Here is a 24,604-nt window from a genome sequence, read left to right on the forward strand (position 1 = left end):
TTTCAATGAATAGTAATATAGACCTACATTGTGGCAATACATTCGAGTGATTATCCTTTGCATTTAACGAGCTGGTAGTTTGATTTTTTTTAGGTGATGGAGTCTTAATAACTGGAATGTCCTTTCGATTCCTGGATGTTGTAATTCACAGAAATTATAGCAGACAAAGATATGTAAGAAAAAGATTCGTGTATTACCAAGCGATGACAATGCCATGGAATGAAAATTGAATTTGATTATTTTATCAAATAAGTCTAAAGCCAAAACAAAATCATACTTACCATGTTTGAATTCAGTTGTAACTTTGAAAAACTTAATTTCAACCCATATTATAATCAAGAACACTCGATTTTCAATGTGTTCGTGCATTTTGTTCGATGGGTCACGAGTACCTAAATTACATTGTAGTTATGTGTGTAGTGTGCGGAAGGTGTGGCGTGTGTGAGAGGATAGTGAAAGATCGAGTGATAAGGAAAAGGGAGATAACATGTCCGGTATGTGTGTGGGGGGAGGGCATGGGGATGATTGTGCGTTTGCTATTATGTTTTGTGTTTGTGTACGGAATTGTAAGAATTGCACAAAATATACAGGCGGACACTTGGCGTGCCATACATGAGAGTGTCTATTTGTGCTTCTATATCCTTATTAAGATTTTTATTTCAAAGCTCACAATTGCAAGCTCATATTTTAACATCATGTTTTTCACTTTGATTATGTATATGAAAAAAGGAATCCTTTTTTCGTTTTAGTTACGTCGTTCAGATTTATTAAGAGATACATAAAAGCGAAATGTTATTATTTAGAAATAATCTCTTCTATCCAATCAACGGCCTTATATGTATTTCTCAAAGCTCAAGTCCAATATAAGGCCTTATATACTGGAAATAATAAAATAGAAACATTTTTTTATATAATAAACCAATTTTGATTGACGCATATTCCTTTTTTTTAATGTGAGGGCCGTTCAAACCAATCCACGACAGCAACAACGTTAAAAAATACATAAAATTTGAGAATACACAGGTGTAGTTTTGAATTGTCTTTTACAAAATAAGATGGACTTTAACGGTACAAATAAGTATATTTCATTATAATAATATATGTGAGATAAGGCTTGATTTTGCACAAATTACAAAATCCTTAAAGGCGAAAGGCTTGTGGTGCGTGAAGATCAGGGGGGGGGGGGCACTTCCATTGAGGAGTGGATACCGTGCGCGACCATGGGGTCTCGAAAAGCACCCTAAACACGTATTTTCCATATTCTGAAAATGCACCCCTTAACAAGTATTGGCGTTTGAAACCATACCCTTAACAGGTATTGGAAACAAAACGATACTCTTGGCAAGTATTCCCTGAAATGAACCTCTAAACAAGTACAGCGATCCCGGACAGCGATATTTTATTATGTCACGGGTCTATCGGTTTTACCTTTATATCACACATCATTTGGTTTAATTAGTACGGCCCCACCTCCACACCAAATCGGACCCTAAACACATAGTGTTGGGGCAAAAAGGACATCCTTTATAGAACATTTTAATCTTGTTTTATCATCCCCGCAAATTTGACCCTAAACACGTAGCTTTCCTGGCGAAATAAATACCCCTTTTTCATTATTTTTGTGTTTTTGACACCCTTATTACGTTACGTAAGTAACGTGCCCTATCTTGAAAAAGACATCCTTTTTACGTGTTTTTTTTTATTGGTCGCGCATGGTATCCACTCGTCAATGTAAGTGGCCCCCCTCCCGGGGTGAAAATAAGTATTCGTCCGCCGAGGCGTCAATCCGGGGGGCAGGGGCGATCGCCCAACCAATGAAACTTTTTTTTGGGGGGGCAAACATATCGTTTTGCCCCTCCCCCTATAATTTCACATGTGCAAAAATCAAACAAGATTGTAATGTTACACAGAAATCAGCAAGCGAGATTGAGATACACAACTCGCCATCTTTATTTAAAATCGTGCTCAAAATGTCCGCTTTTCAGAATGGAATATAAAAAATTTAGGAAAGTACGTAAGTATTACTGCAATATATAATAGTGTTCGAATGTGTAGGAGCTGATGGGCCTTAGGGTGAAACAGGGTCTGTACGACTAGCTCAGTTAAGCAATCCAATTAATAAATTATTTACATATATATATATATATATATATATATATATATATATATATATATATATAAAGTAATAGGGTGGAGCGAGTTGCTTAGATTTTAGTTGTACAGACTGTTTCCCCCTGAGGGTTCATCAGCAACTAAATCGATTGGTGATGCTTGCTTTGTGGTTTGCGTACCTTGTCTTGAATGGAGTTGATGTGAGCCCGATGTACACTTTCCTGTCTCCAGATATCACTACCTCGGCTTCATACAGTAGATGACATTGGTGGCCATGCACTTTCCAGGGATCGGGCAGTCTTCTTTCTTTCTGCAGTTGCAGTAGTCCTTGGCTTGGTCTTTGCTAGTGTCTGTAATCTTGTTGTTGTGGGCTTTTATTTACATGCCGAATCGAATCATCCGCCGGATGTCACTAAGAGAATACCGCAGTCCATCCAGACCCGCCTGTCCAACATTTCCAGTAGCGAAAACATATTCAACAGTGCCAAACCAGACTAGGAGAAAGCACTTCAAGATGCTGGACACAAGCCCAAGCTGGTATACTCACCAAGACATTCAACAAGTGGCAGTAAAGAAACCCAACGTCAAAGAAAAACGAAACATAACCTGGTTCAACCCACCATATAGCAAGCATGTTAGGATGAACATCGGCAGAAAGTTCTTGGCCCTTGTGTTACAGCACTTCCCAAAAGAACACCAGCTCCACAAGGTCTGCAACAGGAACACACTGAAAGTCAGCTATAGCTGCATGGACAATATGGCCACAGCAATATAAGCCCACAACAACAATATTACAGACACTAGCAAAGACCAAGCCAAGGACTACTGCAACTGCAGAAAGAAAGAAGACTGCCCGATCCCTGGAAAGTGCATGGCCACCAATGTCATCTACTGTATGAAGCCGAGGTAGTGACATCTGGAGACAGGAAAGTGTACAACGGGCTCACATCAACTCCATTCAAGACAAGGTACGCAAACCACAAAGCAAGCATCACCAATCGGGGGAAACGGCACCAAACTGAGCTCAGCAAGTACGTATGGAGATTGAAGGATGAAGGAACGCCCTACTCAGTCAAATGGAGAATCGTAAGACATGCGCAGCCCTACTCACCAAAAACAAAGAGGTGCAACCTGTGTCTGTGGGAGAAGTACCACATAATCACGGCCAAGAAAGCAGCAATGATAAACTCAAGAACAGAACTCATTTCAACTTGTAAACACAAGAAGAAATTTTTCCTTTCAGGTTATGGTTAACCATAGAACACCCCCCCCCCTTATGTGTCAAACCCACTCCACCCCAACACTACCCCCAATCCTCCTTACTTAGTTTAAATAATAGCCATTACCTGTTCACTGTAGTCATTTATCCCCTTACATTGTGTCTTTTGTTTGTTTGCTTGACTGTACTAGAGTTATTGTTCTCTTTAGCTGTACTTTCGTTCAACATTAAATTTGATTTAGTTGCTGATGAACCCTCAGGGGGAAACAGTCTGTACAACTAAAATCTAAGCAACTCGCTCCACCCTATTACTATACTACGTGAAGCTCCTATATGTACATGTAGTTGAGCACTTTTCAGTAACTGCAGTTTTGTATAGTCATTATATAGGGTGGCGTCGCGCGATAACCAGACTATTGGTGAGAGACAATAAATGCGCTAGGACGTCATTTATATACGCGTGTCATCAAACTTTTGTCTGGCGCGCGTCTCGAGGAAAAACAAAACAAACAACCCGCGGGAAATAAAAAAAAATGTCAGGCGCATTTTTATTTTTCAGAACAGTGGATATTTGCTCGATATATCTGGTGTCGGGTTCGGATAAATGTTGATTGGATTTAATTCCCCTGGCTCAAATTCATGAAGGTAAGTTAAATTATGTTGCAGATTAAGTTGTTTTGTTAAATTCATTGATGATTGTGATGCGAGGAACATGGCAACTTAACACTTGAATGTGAATTTTGTGTTGCGTATTTATTTGAATCGATCGAGAGAGAGCTTTTTAGGAACTTCAAATTACATGAGACTGCTAAAGCGATTCGCGGTATTTGTCCGGCCTTTGTCTTTGACGGCCTTTTTAAGATCTAACTTATGTCTGCCTAGGCTATAGACTAGATCTAGATCTGCACCTAGATAGTCTGTCGTTACATACTTGTATGTAACGACGGACTATCTAAGTAGGTCGGACGGGCTATGTTACATATTTGTATGTAACATAGCCATTTAAGTTAAATCTATCACATGCAATAAGTTTGTAAAAATATGTATTAAAAAAAAATCGAAATTGGACAAGGAGTAAAAAAGCCATGATAATTTAAAGATATGGATTATTTCGGTGAAACAGTTCTATGCATGATTTTTTTTTATGAATTTACTTGACAAACTTATGCAAAAATGTTTCAGCTTGAATGTTATTTTGTATTTTATTACATGCAATATGTTTGTTCTATTTTCCGCCTCCAAGACTAGATATTAATTAATGCAAAAAGGGTGATTTATCATTCACACACGTATGACAAAATAAAATAAGTATGATTTTATGTTTTGACATAAGAAAAATTAAAGTGGGGATGTGACATCATCAGCCCATCTAACGAATAATTATTAAGACGTGCATATATTGCATGAAAAACCCTTTTAGATCTAGTTATCAGATTTTGATGAAATTTGCAGCATTTGCTTGTTGTATCTTAGTACGTTTGATGAGATCATTTAAGCTCGAAGTACCCTTTTAAAATCGGTTAATTATGGACATTTTTCAAATCCCTTCCCAAACAAATTCTTATTTGTCGGACTTCTGATTTTAATTTTTTTCAGAGGGGGTGGGGTTCATTTGTAAGAGGTTCACCAAAACTGTGCAAATGATATCGAAATTATAACTAGAAAACAGATTGTCACAATTTATAAGAAATTTATTAAAAAATAACAATATATATTTTTTGGGGGGGGGGTATTTCTTATTTTTCTACCATCTAGTCGAGCTACATTACATGAGGTTCGCCAACTTTCTACACAAAATCGTTCAATGGTTCAAAAAGAAATATTTTTGAAAATAAAAAAAATTGTATTTTTTTAAAAGTTTTTTTTCTTAAGTAGATTTTTTTTAAAATAAACTTCAACTCTGAAAATTTGTTAACTAATTTGCCTTGTTTTATTTCGTTATGTGAAGCATGTTAAAGGCACATCATGGATCTACAGAGCAACTGTATTAGTGCAATGAGGACAAGGCATCTCAGAACCACAATGCAGCTGACAGCCGCCCTTCAAGAAGTACTTTAAGACTCTGATATGGGATTCACCAATACCACAGCTTCAGGTAGCTTTCCATGCTTTATCCATATTCTATATGGAAATAATGTGCCAGTTTTTACTTTATCATGTCAGTTGTAACCGATTTCTCCACGAATTCACTTAATTGCCGTCTTATAAGATATTGTTTTAAAACTAATTTTACCAGTATTTGTACATGAAATCTCGAATCATTGAAAATATGAAAAAATATGTGATAACCATAAAAATGGAAAAAATATAGAATTTGGATAAAGGCTCATGCAGAGAAAGCTGTTTGCAAGTGATATATCAAAATTAAAAATTTAAATATGAACACCTCATGAATTTGGAGAGATTTCTTTTACCCAACAATAGTTTAATCTTATTATTTTTGGTAGAAAAATATGACATCAGGGAGTACTTCCACCATTATTAGAAATACAAGTAACATTTACACAAAGTCAAAGAGTGAAATGTTAAATATCATGTTGTTGATAAATGTCCATGAATCATGAAGAAATAAGAGTGTAATGTGACTGTTTTTATAACACATTAATATCGGTGAACTTTTCAATTGCATTCATCAAACATGCAGATTCGAGTCATCGGAACGTGGCATTTTTAAGACCGGGACATGAAGAAAGCAAACAATGCAGAGGACGAAAATTATCCCTTTTGGTGACCCTGCTGACATACTCTCTCAGATAATCCCATATATATCAAATGGATTTTCCAAATAGAAGGAATATGATATATGGAAAGATCTTAGATGATGACAAGGCACCTCGGCCTCCCCGGTAGGGGAGGAAATGGAACAATAAATACACGTTTTTCTTTGAATGAACAAACAAACAAACAAAAATGAATTTTTTCGATTAAAAAACATTAAACTTAATTTATAACGTTTGCTGACCAATTAGAAGGATGTCATTGTAGAAAATTGAAATGTGGTAAGTTTGCTACTGTATTAAGGAGTGTGTAATAAAGGCACACACTAAGGAGAGATTGTCGTGTTAAATATCCTTTTTAGTGCAAATTTGGACAGTGGAGAGCGATGCACATCCCTGAGTTTTGCTAATACTGCTGCATAGAAAAGAATAAATGTATGTAGTCTCTTCCATATCAAGAATTAACCTCTTATATTATATTTTTATTCAAGCATAAGATGTTTATAACGCATTTCATTCACACGTGTACAGAGTGTAGCATAGAAAAGAAGAATATGTATTTGTGATTATTTGTTAGTTATAATACCTGTCGTTTTAATATGTGGAGACAAGTTTTTATGCACAGTTTTTTTTCTTTTTGAACGAAGCGCCAAAAAATCATAATCCTTCAGTGATCCAGATAATTTGGCACTAATTTGTGAAATATATTTCCATGACTACCCCATCCCTAAAAAGAAACCAACTGTGGCCCATTTCAAGAAATGTTGATATGATCCCTTGCTCGAATGAAAACTACCATGAAAACAGTGAAACTTCTGCTTCCTGATTCGCTCGTTCAATGAAAGTTGATATTTCGTCAAGAGTTGCTGTCATATTAAAACTTTATAAAATGTAGCTCGCATCAGCTTTTCACTATTGTTTATTGCCACAAAAAAACTTGGTTTTGCAAAATTGAATTTTGTTTGTGTTTATTTTCCAAAGCTTAAGCATGATTTTTTTTAGATTTTACTTTGCGAGAAAGTAAAGTATGGACAAGCAGCAAGGTAGTGTCTGTTTTAGGGGGGGTTATGGGCAGGGACGAATCTAGGGTAGAGGTGGGCAGGGGCTTTGGCCCCACTTTTTTTACCTAGAACGCATGTATAAACATATAAAAAAAATACCATTTGATTGTGATCTTTTTGTTTGCATGGACAGCCCCCTCCCATTTTCGAAAATATTCTGTGGCGTATGTGGGGGTGGGCACCCCCCAAAAAATAATAAGCTACCCCCCCCCGAAAAAAAAAAAATTCAGATAAATAATCCAACCCCATCTGCCCCTGGTCATTGGATCTGGTGATCTCCCATGTTAAAACTACGCGCTATGACAAAATAATGGTCTCAATAAGGGTTTTTTTTTGCATATAATGTGAGTGTGTGGGTGTGGGTTCTAGTGTGGGTGTGGTTGAATATGCATAATAATTTGTTTTATTGTATTCGCCTAGGTGTGTATGTATGAAATTATGTCTGCACTACAAAGATCACCTCGCCTAGGCCAGGTATGTTTGGGCGTTACAAGAGAACCAACATTTCCCTATCATGAAAAGATGAATAATATGCCAGACTACCATGACTACCCATACAGCCAGGCAGGGGGGGTTACACCTGATTCAATTGGCCATATCTCTAATTTAAACATGAATTAGACTCTAATATTTTGTATACACATTGTACATGTGCCCAGGTACCAGAAAACATAATAAACTCAAAATCCAAAATTTCACCTATAATACCCATTTTCCCAGGATGACTCACATATATATATATATATATATATATATATATATATATATATATATATATATATATATATATATATATATATATATAAAATATATAATATGTGTAGACATTTGCGTGTGTGTGTGTTTGGGCTTGTTTGTTTTGTGTGATCCAGTGACTTTGGAACGTTGATTCATGATTTTGCCCCCCCCCCATCTGGAAAATGGATCTACGCCCTTGTTCGTACGAATTTTGCAAATGAGATTCGCAACCGTAACTATTTATATTTATTTGACCCATCATCCCACTTTTCCAAAACAGCATTAATAATTGTTCTGACTGTATTTGGCATGTGGGTAATAATTTGTGTTAGCACAGCACGCATGTGTAAATCTCAAAGTTTACCCTAATGTTATGAGGGGGTTATCCCGGGGGATAAGATGTTTCAACATAGATGAAAATCTGGGAATTCCCCCTCATAAAGTTTTTCAGAGAAAATATTAACTAACTCGTTTACCGCCATTTATATAAAAATATTTAATATAACATTTTACATTATGCATCATCCTCTCTTCTTAGGGAAATCGACATCTATTGAATCTCCGCAAACGATTTTTATGATCATGGCTACAAGCTACTAAAAATGGAATTCTACCATATTGAATAAAACACTAACTAATCAACCCTAACAAATACGTTCCGATTGTTCATTATCTTTTTAAATTGTCAGCTTCAGTCGACACCATGAAACCGGAGGAAAACCGCCAAGCGATGTGTTTGAATCACCATATTTCTTTGTTTTATTGTTTCTTAATCGTGCTGATTGGACTAGAGATCTGTCATACCCAACAGGATCCCAATCCGATCAATCTTGAGAATGGAGCATACGGAACCATTCTCATCGCTATACACAAAGATATCGAAGAAGATCCAAGAATCATTGAAAATATTAAGGTAAGAAATCACCTACTATTTCTATTGTACAGCTCTACCTATCTATCTTATCTAATTTTACTAATTTTATATGGTGTTTTCTTTGTTCGATATTTTTATATCTTGTGATAAAGCACTTTAGAAATGAAATATAGGCGTATTTTTAATATCTGTACCTGTCGTTTTTGTAGGAAATATTTCGGGAAGGGTCTTCCGTCTTATTCTCCGCCACCGATCGAAGGTTTTATTTTGGAACGATCAAGATTCTAGTCCCCCATAACTGGACCAGGCAAGCAGAATATGAAGTTGCCCAGCTGGAGGCCTATGAGAATGCTAACGTTATCGTTACAGATCAACAATCTAATCATCGTCCTCACGTTCAGAACCCATTCCGTTGTGGCCGAGAAGGACTATTTATAGAACTATCCAAGACATTCCTCATCGACCCAGAACTACGTCAAAATCAATTTGGAAATTCTGGTGAGATATTCATGTGTTTTCAATGCCTCCACCCATCGTAGGTGGTTGGTGAATGCATAATGTCATTAACTTGAGTATGTATCTGAATTTAGGGGAAGACAGAAATTAAAAAAAAATCACTTATACATGAAGGAAGGAAAATCCATGCTAGAAAATAATGCTTATTTGGAAGGTTTTAGACAGAAAGATTGATTTAAAACTCTTGCTAACAAATTTTCTTCTTGCCTGAATTATGATAGAAATAGTACATATTAGACATTTGGAATGATACCAAACGGAAATCAGACGAAGACGAAGCAGGTGTCATATCGACAATATGGCGGGAAAGAAAGCTACTGTATCGGGTGAAGGGACCTTTGTGTCTCCTATAATGATAGACTTAACCTTTTGGGGGCAGAAAATTGAAATTTTATTCTTACACCTCTAATTACAAGGATGATTGCTAGGCTTAAACAATAATTTCCACTATCTTAGGTGAGCTAGATGCCGTGGTCGAGTGCCTGTCTAGGCACACTCTTAAAAATGTTGGGCAACGTACTGTCCACAAAAAAATAAGTTTTAAAAAAATAACCCAATTCTGTGTAGTTTTCAACCAATACTATTTAGTTTTCACCAAAAGCACACATTCTTGGTTTAAAACTACCCAGAATTGGATGAAGTTTTAACCAGTCGTTGCATGGACAATTATGTTGCCCAACATTATTTTAAGAGTGTACACAAAAGTCCAGTGTTCGATCCGTCACGGCACCTCCGACCTACATGTATATGACCTTGAGCAAGGTATTTTTAAAAACCACAGTGCTCACGTTAAAATAAATGGAAATGATATGAGCATACTTGGTAGGTGTGTACTTGTTCTTGTTATGTAGTGGGTTCATCCGGGGCTTCATCTTTTCAGATAACGCCTATTATTAATATACTACTATATTTAGAACTTTTTTAACGATTTTTTGTTTTCACTCATATAAGCTTATGATACGATATAAAAGTCTGTCTTGTCGTCTGCATAAGAATGAAATTATTGTTTTGAACATTGTCTTATGTAGGCAAGGTGATTGTTCGTCAGTTTGCCAAACTCCGCTGGGGTGTTTTCGATGAAGATTACGAACCAGGAACCGGCGCTGATCCTTACTACCCATCAAACGCCATAACAGCATTCTTAGGCTTTGAAGGAACTAGATGCTCCGAAAGGGTTCTAGGAACATTTGTTAATGATGGTGGAGGCGTTTGTAGAAAGGATGGCTTTAGTGGCCAACTTGAACCTTCTTGCAAATTCGTGACAGATACCGTAGGGCAAGAAGCCAAGGCATCGTTAATGTTCGCATCTAACATTGACTCGGTAAGATATTAACACATACTATTTTTGTTAACACCCAGTTCCCACTGTCAAGATTTGCGTCACGATTGGCATAGTTAAAGGGATGGTCCGGGATGAAAATCTTTATATTTAAATGAATAGACTAAAATCTACAGAGCAAGGTGTTGAAAATTTCATCAAAATCGGAGAATAAATAAATCAATATTTTGTGAAAACAGTTATATGCATATCGTCATGAATATTCATTAGGTGGCAGGGTTGTGATAAAAAAACGTTTATTAAAAAACAAATAAAACGTTTTTTTTTATTGTTTTAAAACGTTTTTTTTATGAATGACGTAAATTTCTGTAAATCAAAAAACTATACACTTATTAATACAGTCAGTGGCGTAACTACGGGGGGCATGGGGGGCACGTGCCCCCCAATTGGCTGACCAAAAAAAAATGGGGAGGAGGAAAAGAGGGAGAAAGGAAGAGAAACGTAGTGGGAAAGAAGACATTATTGTTCATTACAATGTTATATTATATCATAATTATGTTATTTATAAGTTACATAAGAAACATTTTGTTTTATAACTTTATGAAACATAATTTGCTCAGTGCCTATATCTTCATTGTTCCTGGTGCTCGCATTATCTGTTTACCGAGATATATAATCCTGTTATACTAAAACCTCTCGTTTTCAAATCTATATACACCAAACTGCCAAATATATTTCCTCGCACTTCGAGTTATTGTTTTTTGTACAATATTATGCTTCTTTTTCATTGACTACTTAAAGTGATTGCCCCATTTCAAGGTCTTAATATAAAACATTTCCTGTCTGTGCTTACGTTCGCAGTACTGGATTAGTGAAATATTTCCGCTCTCCATAAATTTCTAGAATCAGTCCTTAAAATGTCCCCTTTTCTGCTCTGAATATAAAAAAAAATTCAGCTCGCGCTTCGCGCTCGCATCGTTTGGTTAGTGATATGGTCTTCGTGAATTGCTACAAACAAGCCTTAAAATGCCCCTCTTCAGGTCTGAATTTCCTAAATTTTCAGCTCGCGCTTCGCTCTCGTAAGATTTGATTAGTGAGATGGTTAATCATGATTACAAGTGCCTTATGGGCAGCGTTTAATGACACTGGCATTAGATGACTATGGTGAGATGTGTATACTCTTAATGGATTCCTAAAATATAGTCCTTAAAATCTTCCCGTTTGGGGTCAATATTTACAAAAATTTCAGCTAGCGCTTCGCGCTCGCATTATATAGCGAGACAGGTAAGTATCATGATTACAAAAGATTGATTATAAGGATACTTTTTAGGTCTGAATATCAAAAATTTAAGCTCGCGCTTCTCGCTCGCATTATTTGACCAGTGAGATACATATCCGTTTAATGGCACTGTCCTTAAAATGTCTCTATTAGGTCAGTATACCTGGCAACTGGGTGCGCTTCCCGCGCTCACTTAGTGACTCAAAATTTTTGCTAGTGCCCCCCCCCCATGCCGTGACCCATGGTACGCCACTGAATACAGTAATATTTAAGCTATTGATGTTTTAAATACATTTTTGAAGTAAGTAAAAGATGACTACAATTTTTGTTACTGAATTTCCAACAGAAAAATTAATATTTCCCCCTAAATTAGTCAATCACAGAAATTCAATGCCTAAAAAACCCAAATAAAAGTAAGTTGGCATTTTATGAAATTTATACCTAATATATGTACATATACAGGGTAGTTTGAGTCTTGTCAATCTGGGGGGGTAGAAGAATTTGCACACTGGAAGAAATGGACATCATCTATGGGGTTTCAAAGCTTAAAATTTGAGGTCTTACATGTACATGCACGTGTTGTGTAACATCATAATAAAAATAGTCTTGAATGATATGGCGTGGCCCTGTCTTGTTTATGGATTTATCATATAAATTTTGAGGGGGCATTGATAGGGTTAAGGTTTGCTAGCTGATTATCTTATACTGTTCAAAGGTAATTTTCTTCATCTTTATTAAGAACAAAGTTTCACTGGCTTTTGTGTGTAACCCAAGAGTCCATACATGCATGTCAGTTTTACAGTCTATTTGTAAAATATTATGCTTGTGCAACACTTCTATTTCATTCAAGTACTACCATACTAATACATGTACATGAGCTTATTTTAAATAGTGTTTCTTTCCCTCTCCAAAAAGTGAGCACAACACTCAGATATGTTTGTTAAAATGAGAATATTATTAGTAAAATATGGATTGATGTGCATAATTGTACAAGGAGGAAAGGGACATGACAAAGTGATGGAGAATAATTGGGGGAAAGAGAAAGAGAAGAAAAGGAGTGGTGTTGAGAAAGAGTTTGAGTTAGTTAGAAGAAAATAATACAAAACCTATGAAATACAAAAAGTAAGAAAAAAAAACATTTATCTAAAAACACATCCATGCAAATCTACAACACACAAGTCTATGAGTGTTTTAAAACACGTTTTTTTGGTAAAAAATACGGGTGTTTTAAAACGCGTTTTAAAACACGTTTTAAAACACATCCTTTAAAACGTGCCAAACCTGTTAGGTGGGCTGATGATTTCACATCCCCACTTTTCTTTTTCTTATGTTATTACGTGAAATAATTAATGTTTCAAGTTTTCATACATGTGTAAATGATGTGTCTCCATTATGATGAAACAAGTTTCGGGAATAAATAACTAATGCACTTATTCAATTGTCAATCCAATTGTTTTAGTCTTTGGTATAATGTTTTGTAATAAACCTAATTTCATTTAAAAAAAACAAAAAGAACAAGTGGGGATATAACATCATCAGCCCACCTAATGAATATTCATGAAGACATGCCTAGAACGGTTTCACCAGAAAATGCAAATCTTTAAAATTCAATAACTTTGTTATTTATTAACCGATTTTGATCAACTTTTCAGCACTTGTGAAATTTACTCTATTTATTGAGATATAAATATCTCAAGCCTGGACCATCCCTTTAATCGTAATCGTAAAGATCTTATCTTATCAGATCAGTTCAGTCAGTGCAATCGTATTAATGATCGTAGAAAAAATTGTAATGGTTCAAAAATTGTCGCGATCAATATCAAACGAAAGGCCGATTGTGGCGGTCGTATAAAGGATCGGGCGACAGTAGGAACGACGTATAAATAAACATGCTTACATCCAGCATTTCCTTTCTTTATTTACCCTTTTCGTTAATACATTTTTAGTCTTTTCTCTCTTGTAATCAAAGCTTTAGTAACACAGATCAAAGTGAAACTAAACTATTTGTTTCTGGAGGCAGTGCCTTTGGGAGAGAGAGGGACTCCCCCATTTGATTTCCCAATTTATGATTAAAAGTCCATTATTGCACTCTGTTGAAAAAGAAACTAGTCTATATCTATTTGTAATTCCTGATTAGCATATGACATACATGAACTTTTACAAGTCTTTTGTATGTCTACGGATTATAAATAAGCTTCCCAGGTTCCCATAACGCAAAGGTTGGTAATTTTATCGTACGCTTAATTTTACGATTAAAAATAATGAACATTTTAAAGTAAATGCTAGCGATCTTAATAAAAAAAATATCCTACGATGATTGTAAAGCAGGGTGACCAGATATCACAAAATTAAATACGGGACAATCGATAAAAATATCAACAAAGAAGGCTACACAGTGTAAGACTTGTGGAAAAAATCTAATGAATTGGCAGAAAGGAGGGTGAACGAAAGAATGAAGGAAAAAGGAAGACAAGAGGAAAGACGAAAGAAAAAAGATGAATTGAGGAGAAAGAAAGAAAAAGTGAAGGGGAAAATGAAGGAAAACAATAAAAAAGAATAAAGAAAGTTAAGAATAAAAGAAGGATAAAAGAAAGAATAAAAGAGAGAAAAAAAATCCGTCATTCTTTGAATTGAATATAGAAAGAAATAAAAAGAAAGGAAGGGAAGATGAATAAAAGTGTGAAAGACAAAATAAAGGAGAGAAAGAAAAAAAAATAATAAAAAAGGAGGAGGAAAGAAAGAATGAAGGAAAGAAAAAGGTTTCCTTCATTGTTTGAAAGACAGAATCAAACAAAGAAAGAAGAAAAACCGGAAGGGTGAAGGAAGGAACGAAGCGGAAGGGAGGGAGGTAAAGAAAGAATTAGAAGGAAAAATAAAATAAAGAATGAAGTAAAGAGAGGGAGGAAAGAATGAAGGGATAAGAGATTGAAAAAAGGAAGAAATAATGGAAGGAGAGGAAGAACGAAAAGAAAAAGTAGAGGGAGAAGGAAACAAAGAAAAGTTTAAGGAAAGATAGAATGAAGGATAAAAAAGGAAGTTTTATAAAGAAGGCAGGTAAGAGAAAGAAGGAAAGAAAGAAAAGAAAGGATTAGGAAAGAATGGGAAATAAAGATAGATGGTACAAAAAAATGGGCAAGCAGAAAGGACAAAAGGATGAAGAAAGAAGGATAGAAAAGAAAGAAATAGAAAGAAAGTTCAAACTTCAAGCAAACAATTAAACAATCCAATCATCTAACAATAATCAAAATGATATTTGATGTTTTTAAATTATATTCTTGAAATTAAAAAAAGCTAAAATGTTTTAGAAATTAAAGAAATTTCAAAGTGAAACATTGTCAACTAAAAATTAAATGATACGTCGCGACATCATACAAGAAGTCTCAAAACGAAAGCTGAAACAATTAGATCTATTCATGAAAACTCAATAAATTGTTCCTCCGATTGCATCTCCAAATTAGTAACCTGAGAATCCATAACATAAGTATACAAATTTCCCACCGATTTTGTGATTATTTTGGTAGAAAAATGTTTATGATGCATGACTTGTTTGCACGATTGAGAATCTGCTCCGATCCTATACATGCCTAGCTAGTAGCCTGCCACACACAGGCAAGAGGCCAGTTCGCTTAATTGCATTGTATTAGGTTAGCAAGAAAATCATCGAAGAACTTGCAAAAGTCTAGCTATCGATTTTATTGTTGTCTCTGCTTCGTCATCTGTTGGCTTTTTGCTGAAAATTCGTCACTTTTAAATGTATCATCTACATTTTGTTCAATATTCTGAAATACGGGACAAATGGCGTCCCGGAAGGGTTTGTCGGGACGCCGGGACAAAGGAACAAAATACGGGATGACCCCGGGAAATACGGGACGTCTAGTCACCCTGTTGTAAAGATTTGTGTTACGGCCTCAGGACACCATTTTATACAAGTTGCTATCATAGCAACTCTGGCTGAAATATCACCTTTCATTGGTAGAGCCAGTCAAAAAGCAAAATTTCCTCTGTTGTCATGGTAATTGACATTGCAACAAGACTTGCTTTCATAGCAGTTTTTTTATGGAAATGGGGGTCCAGATTATAAAAACTATTAATGATTTTAAAGAATTTTCATTATTTTGTTCCAGTGCCTTATTAATATCACCCAGTATACCATTTACCCTTTTGATCTCTTTTAACAGACATCAAGCGATACCATGTAAAATAAACAAAACGTAAACATCATCAATAAAGCAAAAACACACACCATTCATACAGCTTTGATTCTGATTTACCCATGGGTGGTAGATTTACTCATCATGGAAGTGATATTCAGTTCTGTTCATTTTTTTCGTCACTTAAGAAAAAAGTATCTCACCAAATTATACATGTCGATAGTTGCCCCCTAGCAGGGGTTGACAAATCTTTATCTAAATCGTAATTTATATGTATTATTCTATGGTCATGATAAAGAATAGCAGTCGTAGTTGTAATACAGGTGATAAGAAGATGAATATGGGAGGTCATAGGGGTTAAGTTCAGTCACACCAACGATACCAATTTTAGACCGATCGAGGACATTACATTATCCTGAACGACGTAGATTGGTCTGGTTTGGTTTCGTTGGTGTAAATAAGGCATCACCTCTTGTCCTCAGATTGAATTTTCATTCCCCCCCCCCCTTCATCTCGTTGAAGAAATTGGGCCCATCATAGGCCTAAATGAAAACAGAAAAGATACCCAAAATGTGCTGCCGTTTGCGGTAAACTTTGTAATTTCTACGAAATCATTGAAGGTAATCAAAAATTATTTTTCATGATACACAGCAAAAACTGTGGTGCTATCCGGTGTACATAAAGGACCACACCAGTTAAATTGACATTGTTAGTTTAACACCTATAGGTGTTTTTACAACTACTTTCGTTGTTACATTTACACTTATTGGTGTTATATTCAATCTCTAGGGTGTAATTTTAACACCCCAGGGTGTGGTCCTCTGTAGACACCAACTGGTGTCAGTTTTAACACCACAATTTTACAGTGTACAATGTATGCACCACAGGAAGGTGTTGTTAGAGGACCGCGTAAAGTGTGGTGTCAAGTTCAACTTCAGCACCTATTGGTGATATTAATATTATTATGTTTGTTGTATCAACGCAACGTGATGTTGATGAGTGGTGCATTTTTACACTTGCTTTGTGCGGTCTTCACAACACAGTCTAGTGTTCCATATAACACCGTAATTGAACAAAAACAGAATGTGGTGCAATTGTGGGATGAAACGTACCGATGACGTAATGTCATGAATGTTAAAGGGGAATCCAACCCAAATGAAACCTTGTTTTTATAAGAAAAAGAAAAATCAGACAAGTTGATAGGTGAAAATTTGAACAACATTGGACAAATAACAAGAAAATTATGATTTTTTAAAGTTGTAAATATTGGTAATCACTATACCCATGGAGACTTCAAATTGGCCGCTTATGTGATGTCATAGTGATGTAAGGCAAGGACTACTCTTCCATGTACTCCAATACATATTATGGCTAAAATGTCATTTTTCCCAAAAGTTTTATTTCAAATTATATTTTTCTTTCATGAGGACATTAAACAATATACTACCTGGGTTATATTTAGATTACTGCCCCAGGGGAATGGGTACTTAGGAGAAAACCACAAATCCCTGATAATAAAGTACATGGCCTATGGGAAAGTTGTCCTTGCCCCTTGTCATAATTTACTTACCCAGTTGCCAATTTGAAATCTACATGGTATTAGTGATCTCAATTTTAAAGCAGCTATATTTTTCTTATTGCTTGTCCGATTTCTTTCAAACTTTCACCATTCTGTTTAATTCATTTTTCTCCTTCCCAACACAACATTCTATGGCCAAGGCTGGATTCCCCTTTAAAGTGTATACGCATGTATCTACACGTAAATTATTAGTTCGTCCAATAGCAAACATTTTGATGAATATCTTCTGTTAACGATAGAGGACCAAAGTTTAATCTTAAGACAACTTCCTCAAAGATAATGAAAGAGACGTTATTGCTAGGTTGTATTGAATCAGGAAATACGTGATGCATTAACAATAATTACAATCTAAATAAAACAAAAATACTAAAGATATAGAAACAAACTCTTTATGGATGTAATACAAACTTATTTGAAAAAAATATACACTTTTAAAATTCTATTTACAACGCAATATCTCTTTAGGTCTAACAGTAAAAAAATTTACATTGTTAGTTTAACACCTATATGTGTTTTACAATTACTTTCGTTGTTACATTTACACTTATTGGTGTTATATTCAATCTCTAGGGTGTAATTTTAACACCCCAGGGTGTGGTCCTCTGTAGACACCAACTGGTGTCAGTTTTAACACCACAGTTTTATAGTGTACAATGCATGCACCACAGGAAGGTGTTGTTAGAGGACCGCGTAAAGTGTGGTGTCAAGTTCAACTTCAGCACCTACTGGTGATATTAATATTATTATGTTTGTTGTATCAACGCAACGTGATGTTGATGAGTCAATGGTGCATTTTTACACTTGCTTTGTGCGGTCTTCACAACACAGTCTAGTTTTCCATATAACACCGTAATTGAACAAAAACAGAATGTGGTGCAATTGTGGGATGAAACGTACCAATGACGTAATGTCATGAATGTTAGTGTATACGCATGTATCTACACGTAAATTATTAGTTCGTCCAATAGCAAACATTTTGATGAATATCGTTTGTTAACGATAGAGGACCAAAGTTTAATGTTAAGACAACTCCCTCAAAGATTGCCAAATATCAGGTTTATTATGAAAGAGACTTTATTTGCAAGGTTGTATTTAATCAGGAAATACATGATGCATTAACAATAATGACAATCTAAATAAAACAAAAATAGTAAAGATATAGAAACAACCTCTTTATGGATGCAATACAAACTTATTTGAAAAAATATACACTTTTAACATTTTATTTACAACGAAATATCTCTTTAGGTCTAACAGTAAAAATGTCTTACTTCCATAAGGGGATTGAATAAATGAATAATGATATTTCAAATGCCCTTATTTTTTGAAACTCGACAATGAAAAATGATCTTTCAACAGTGTCCGGTCTAGTAGTCTGAAAAATATGGAATGATCTTCCTGAAAATATAAAAATAGTCCTTGTCAACATCTAGCTTCTAGTTTAAACAAAATATACCTACATCTGAATCTCTATCTGCCTATATATTTTTTTTATAATTACCTTGTTTTATTAAGTGCGTTACAAATTCTACAATACACAAAACACGTGCATTTGTTGTTGCATTCCTCTGTAATATAAAAGCCTGCTTTTATTATTGTTTATACATGTTTTATCGTGATAATTCATTCCGTTCTCCCACTTACTATAGCTTCTCTGTAGATCTTTTATTTTGTATTCCCTTCATCTCAAATACGTCACCTCCTTCATAAGTGCAACTAAGCATGTTCTGGTTGAATCATATTTAAACAAAACTTTGGATAAAGTGGTCACGTTACAAAATGTACATCCTTTCGATAATAGACATATGATACTTATTTAGGTGGTACCAGGTGATTGCATCTGAGATTAATCGTCAGATCCTTGACCAATTCCTCCCAGAAGTAATATTGTCCTCTTTCATCGTCTGGCCAAACCAGATATGGCCTATGATCACTGAGAAACAATCTGATTAGGAAAGGAAGTTCTTCCTCTGCGATATCTTCCACAAATACAATAATCATCTTCTCTGTACCGACATCGTTGACGTGATCAAGGACAGTTCGGAACTTCATGAGGAACCACTGATCCCGTAACGCATCACGACTGATCACACAAATTGTCTTGAAACTTTGTTCTGTGGCGTAATGGACAGCGTCGAGATAGTACATGCCAAGCATGAGCTCCTCATCGCCACATACGATTCGATTGAAATCTGGCAGTCGTTCTACCAGAGCTGGTCGTAAATGTTGATCCACCCACTCATCGTCTGCTTCGTGTAGCATGACGGCGAGGTCGTATTGGTATTCTTCTCGGTCGGCGTCGTCGTGTATCTCTTCATATCCAACAAAACAGAGCTTAAGAAGGAACAGGCGATATCGGATCCACCATCTCTGATAGTAGATCAAACCAAGAGTAAGGATGACCACCATAGCTACAACGGTTAAAGAACTGTACAGGACGATGTTTGCATCACAATCGCCTGTAGGATCGAAAGTGATTAATTGCTTGCCCCTAAATGGTTCGAGGGTAGCTTTACTGTCGAGACACGTAGTATCTCTTGATTCTACAATTTCCACTGATGTCCCTTTCAACCAGCTAGGAAGCCATTTTAGATCACAATTACAAACGAACGGATTGTGAAATAAATCAGCCTCAATTAGACTTGATAGTGGTTCAAATGTGCTACGGTTCAGTCCTAATAAACCATTTTCAGAAGCATCAAGATATACAAGACGAGACAAGTATTTAAACACATTTACATCGAGGTATGTCAATTCATTTCCCAACAAAAATAGATATTGTAACTCATATAATTCATCGAATAAACCACTGGGAATAATTGTAAGGTGATTGTTTTGCAAACCCAACAGTGCAAGTTTTTTAAGATCAGCAAATAAACCTATTTCTAACACAAAAAGCGAGCAGCTATCCAAACGTAAATTCTGTAAACTATATAAGTTTTGGAAGAAACCAAGCGGGAGAGTATTCAATATATTACTTGAAAGATCAAGCTGTGATAGATTTTGTAAACCAAAGAATGTAGATTTGTTGGTAGATGAATCCCATAGGTTTTCTAACGTCAATATATTGTCTTGTAGATTGAGTGTTTCTAAAGAGGGCGCTTTATTTCCCAGATTACCAGGTCGAATCAAATTTTCAGGGCAATATGATGACTGTAAGATTAAAGTAGTGAGGAAAGGAAGGTAAGGAAAATGAAAATTCAAAATTTTCGTATCGGACACATCTAACTCCGTTAAAGAATAGCAATAGACAAAGGTGTCATTTTCAATAAATTGAAGTTTGTAATTTTCACTCAAGTCTAATTTCCTTAGTGTTTTCAGTCCATAGAAGATCGAGCTGTTGAGCGATCTAAATTCATTGCTTGCCAAGTTTAAATATACGAGTGAAATGTCCCATGGAGTAGCTTCCTCGTTGAGGGTTACGATTCTGTTGCTATCCAAGGAAAGAGAACGAAGGGCGATCATTCCGTTAAAGATATTTGGATCCAGGACTGCCAGATTGTTTGATCCTAGCTGAAGCTGGCAGACACCTTCCAATCCATCTAGACCAGTGTTTCCTATCTCACCAATACTATTCATTTCAATGTTCACTTTTTTTAAATCCTTTCCGCTGAGAGGTGAAAAGAATCCTTCGATTGGGTGTATTTCGGCGCCTGTTAAATCGAATTCCTCAATATACATTGATAAGCTGATACCTTTCAAGAAATTCTGTATTTGACTACGTGTAACATGCATGATATGTGTATTCATCAAATAAACTTGCTTAACATGCAACGTAGAAATAACTGTGGCTTCAATAAATTCTAATGGATTTCTAGATAAATCTAGGGTGTCAAATTGAATGTTTAATACAAACGACCCTCTTGAAATTTCTCGAAAACCATTTGAATTCAGATAAACGATGTCAAGGGGATTTGAACTAGTCCAGTTTATTTTTCGTATTTTATTGCTGTTAAGACATCATCCGGGAATGTCTCTAAATTAGAAGATGCTGCACTGAAATACGTCAAACTTTGAGAACTAAACATTGACTTCTTGAATACAGGTAAATGAGGGTTACTTTCAATCAAAAGTCTGCCCAGACTCTTCAGGGGCTTAAAAGCACCTTCATCAATATGGGATATATTGTTACTACTTAGTGTGAGAGCCGAAAGACTTGGATACCTTGCAAATGTCTCATTTTTAATGGTTGTTATGAGATTGTTATCTAGTTGAAGTTGTCTGAGATCAGGCAGAAGATCGATAGGAACATGCCTGAAGCCCTTGTTAGAACAGAAAGCAGTTTTTAGACTGAAGTCCTGAGAGCACGACGCTGCATGGATGTCTGTCCTTTGGTGAAGCATTGGAATGATGATTATGGCGAACAACAAGCAGAACTTTGACTTCGTCGACATGTTGACGATTGATGTAACACCTGACTAGAACTTACCGACACGATGTCCACCTTGTCAGAAAAGGATGAAAATAACAATAAAAAATTAACAATGTTTAATTTGTTTGTCTTGTTATGAAACCTCTTTTTGTCTCCTTAAAATGTGTTTTTGGTTGCTGTAGGTTGCACATTGAGCTAACATTTTCGAAGAAGGAAAATATGACAAAATTCGTCATCGATGTCAGTTTTTAAAATTGTTGCGAGCGGAGCGATCCACTCAACCAAAAGGGGCTTCTTTTGACATGTGTTGTTATTGACTGTCCTAATCTATGAAAATTTTATTTTTCATTGATTAGGATAGTCAGGTGGTAACTGTATTCATAAAAAGAATTGATTGTTATATTTTGGTATAAAAAAAGTCCAAAAGAATCACTAAAGTGACAACGCCAAATCACAAAAATTGCATTGTTGGACAAATAAATTTTTCGTCACCAATGGCTGTATATGCTATCCCATTCTTACAAAATTCACTTAATTTTGTGATAGAGATCACCAAAATCTGACACACGGAATATAATCCTTATTATAATCATTATTATCATTATCAGTGCTAAAAGCCCAAAAATATAATACGCTATATACATTACTACATCTACGCATGTTTTTTAATAATAATATATTCATAAGTATATGCATGTTCTTTTATCATGGGAAGGAAATGCAGGAACCCGGAACAAGTGTCACATTTTTCCTACGAAGGAATATCCATATTACATTTCAGTTGTTATTGTTAACGAATTTTTAATGATCATGATGATATGCACTGACATCGATTTTTTTAATCAATTCTTTAATTTCACTTTCATTTTTCCTCGGTTTTCCGAGAACAAAGAACCATCGAGAAAACAGAAAATAAGTTATTATTTATCAATTTATTTGACACCGTAGACCACACCCTACTTATTAACACTCTGACTAGTTTAGGTGTTTAGGGCAAGGCCCTACAGTGGCTGAAATCTTATCTCTCATTCCATTCACAGTCAGTCCTCATAAATGGTGTTACCTCTTCATCTCGGCCACTGGCCTGCGGCGTCCCCTAGGGCTCTGTTGGAGGGCCCACTTTGTTTTCCATTTAATTGACAGGGCTTCAAGATATTCCCTGTTCACTATCATTTATATGCAGATGATATTCAGCTTTTTATATCGTTTTCACCCGATCAAACCAGTGCCACGCAAGCCCTGAGTAATCTTGAAAGATGTATAATGGACATTGACACTTGGTTGAAGTCTAACTCGTTACTTTTGAACCATAGTAAATGTGAGTTTTTAGTTTTTGGCTCAAAGTTTCAACTTAACAAATTCAACATTGATTCCATTTCTATCTCAGGCAATGACATCCCCTTGTCAAAATCATGTCGCAATCTTGGAGTTATTTTTTATGCTCACATGTCCATGTCCAACCAGATTACAAACATTTGCAGATCAGTTCGTTATCAATTGCGCAGTATTGGCTTCATAAGAAATGCCTCACTTGCTTAGCAACAGAGAAACTGGTACATTCACTCATTTCTTCACGATTCGATTTTGGTAATAGCCTCCTTTACAACTTACCAGATTCTCAACTTGGAAAATTGCAAAGGTTGCAAAATGCAGCTGCGCGTATTGTAACTCTATCTAGCAAGCGCAGCCACATCACCCCTATATTGAAAACTCTTCACTGGTTGCCCCTGAAGGAACGCATAGTCTTTAAAATCCTTCTTTTGATTTTTCATACAGTCAATGGAACTTCCCCCAGTTAAAATAAGTCTTTGATCCATCATTACCAACCCTCAAGAAATTTACGATCCTCATCATCTAATCTCCAGTTGCTAAGAAATCATGCGGGGAGCGGGCCTTTGCTCATGCAGGACCTAGCCTGTGGAATTCTCTCCCACACAGTTTGAAAACCCAGACTTCAGTGACCACCTTCAAGGGCAACCTGAAAACATACCTGTATAAAAGTGTTTTTTGATAGACATTGACTTATTGTTCAGACATGTATTATATGTATATGTAAATAGTTTTTGTTGCTCTGCTCTGAAGCGCCTTGAGCATCTAATCAAGATGGAAAGTGGGCTATATAAATCTTATGAGCTTATGTATTATTATTATTATTTGTGGAAGCGCCGTGGTGACTCTCGCTTTGCAATCAGAGGGTCGTGTTGGATCCCACCACGGCCTAGCGTCCTTTGGTAAGGCATCAATCCACACTTTTCCACTCTCCACCCAGGTGTTAAATTGGTACCCGGTAGGATGCAAATGCCTATTAGCCCAGTCATTTTGGCCCAAATTTTGACTAAACTTGGAACAAATTGCAACAGAATTTTTTTTATCACAATGCATTTCTGTGAGGTCCCTAGTACAACATACTAGAAGTTCCAAACTTTCCGAATAGGGGAAAGGCATCTAATTTGCATAAATCCAAGATGGCTGCCAAAATTAATTGATATGCCTCATCCTTAATATTTTTTGTACAGATAATGGAAAAATCTTGAAATGAATACGCAATTCACTATGATTAAGATATCATAAATCGATTGCAATCATTTCCGGGACTGTCCGGTTCATATTTTTCGAAAAATGTGAGAAATTATGCCAAAATTTCCGTGTTTTCGGTCAAAAAATTTGCACGTGCGTTGAAATCTTTCTGTTTTATCATTAACATCAA

At 35.7% G+C, this 24,604-nt stretch overlaps 4 protein-coding genes across 4 annotated transcripts in view; 3 read left to right on the top strand and 1 right to left on the bottom strand.

Moving 5' to 3' along the window:
- Window positions 1–2,610, top strand: part of LOC121406848 (calcium-activated chloride channel regulator 1-like) — an 81,923-nt gene extending 79,313 nt beyond the window's left edge. Inside the window, exon 23 of the mRNA XM_041597719.1 lies at window positions 2,344–2,610. Coding sequence (XP_041453653.1) covers window positions 2,344–2,610 — 267 coding nt within the window. The remainder of the gene's footprint in view (window positions 1–2,343) is intronic.
- A 5,754-nt stretch (window positions 2,611–8,364) lies between these two features.
- LOC121409501 (calcium-activated chloride channel regulator 1-like) lies at window positions 8,365–10,725 on the top strand. Its single transcript, XM_041601419.1, has 3 exons — window positions 8,365–8,760; window positions 8,931–9,219; window positions 10,266–10,725. Exons 1-3 carry the CDS (start codon window positions 8,551–8,553, stop codon window positions 10,568–10,570), a joined length of 804 nt encoding a protein of 267 aa, XP_041457353.1. The 5' UTR covers window positions 8,365–8,550; the 3' UTR covers window positions 10,571–10,725.
- Window positions 10,726–18,894: 8,169 nt separating this feature from the next.
- Window positions 18,895–21,435, bottom strand: LOC121409502 (toll-like receptor 5). The gene has a single exon (XM_041601420.1). The coding sequence runs from the start codon at window positions 21,273–21,275 to the stop codon at window positions 19,338–19,340; it is 1,938 nt and encodes a 645-aa protein (XP_041457354.1). The 5' UTR covers window positions 21,276–21,435; the 3' UTR covers window positions 18,895–19,337.
- A 446-nt stretch (window positions 21,436–21,881) lies between these two features.
- LOC121406849 (calcium-activated chloride channel regulator 4A-like) overlaps window positions 21,882–24,604 on the top strand; it is a 35,701-nt gene continuing 32,978 nt past the window's right edge. The window contains exon 1 of the mRNA XM_041597720.1: window positions 21,882–21,932. Coding sequence (XP_041453654.1) covers window positions 21,882–21,932 — 51 coding nt within the window. The remainder of the gene's footprint in view (window positions 21,933–24,604) is intronic.

Source organism: Lytechinus variegatus, chromosome 2, assembly GCF_018143015.1.
Source record: "Lytechinus variegatus isolate NC3 chromosome 2, Lvar_3.0, whole genome shotgun sequence".
Classification (NCBI taxonomy): domain Eukaryota; kingdom Metazoa; phylum Echinodermata; class Echinoidea; order Temnopleuroida; family Toxopneustidae; genus Lytechinus; species Lytechinus variegatus.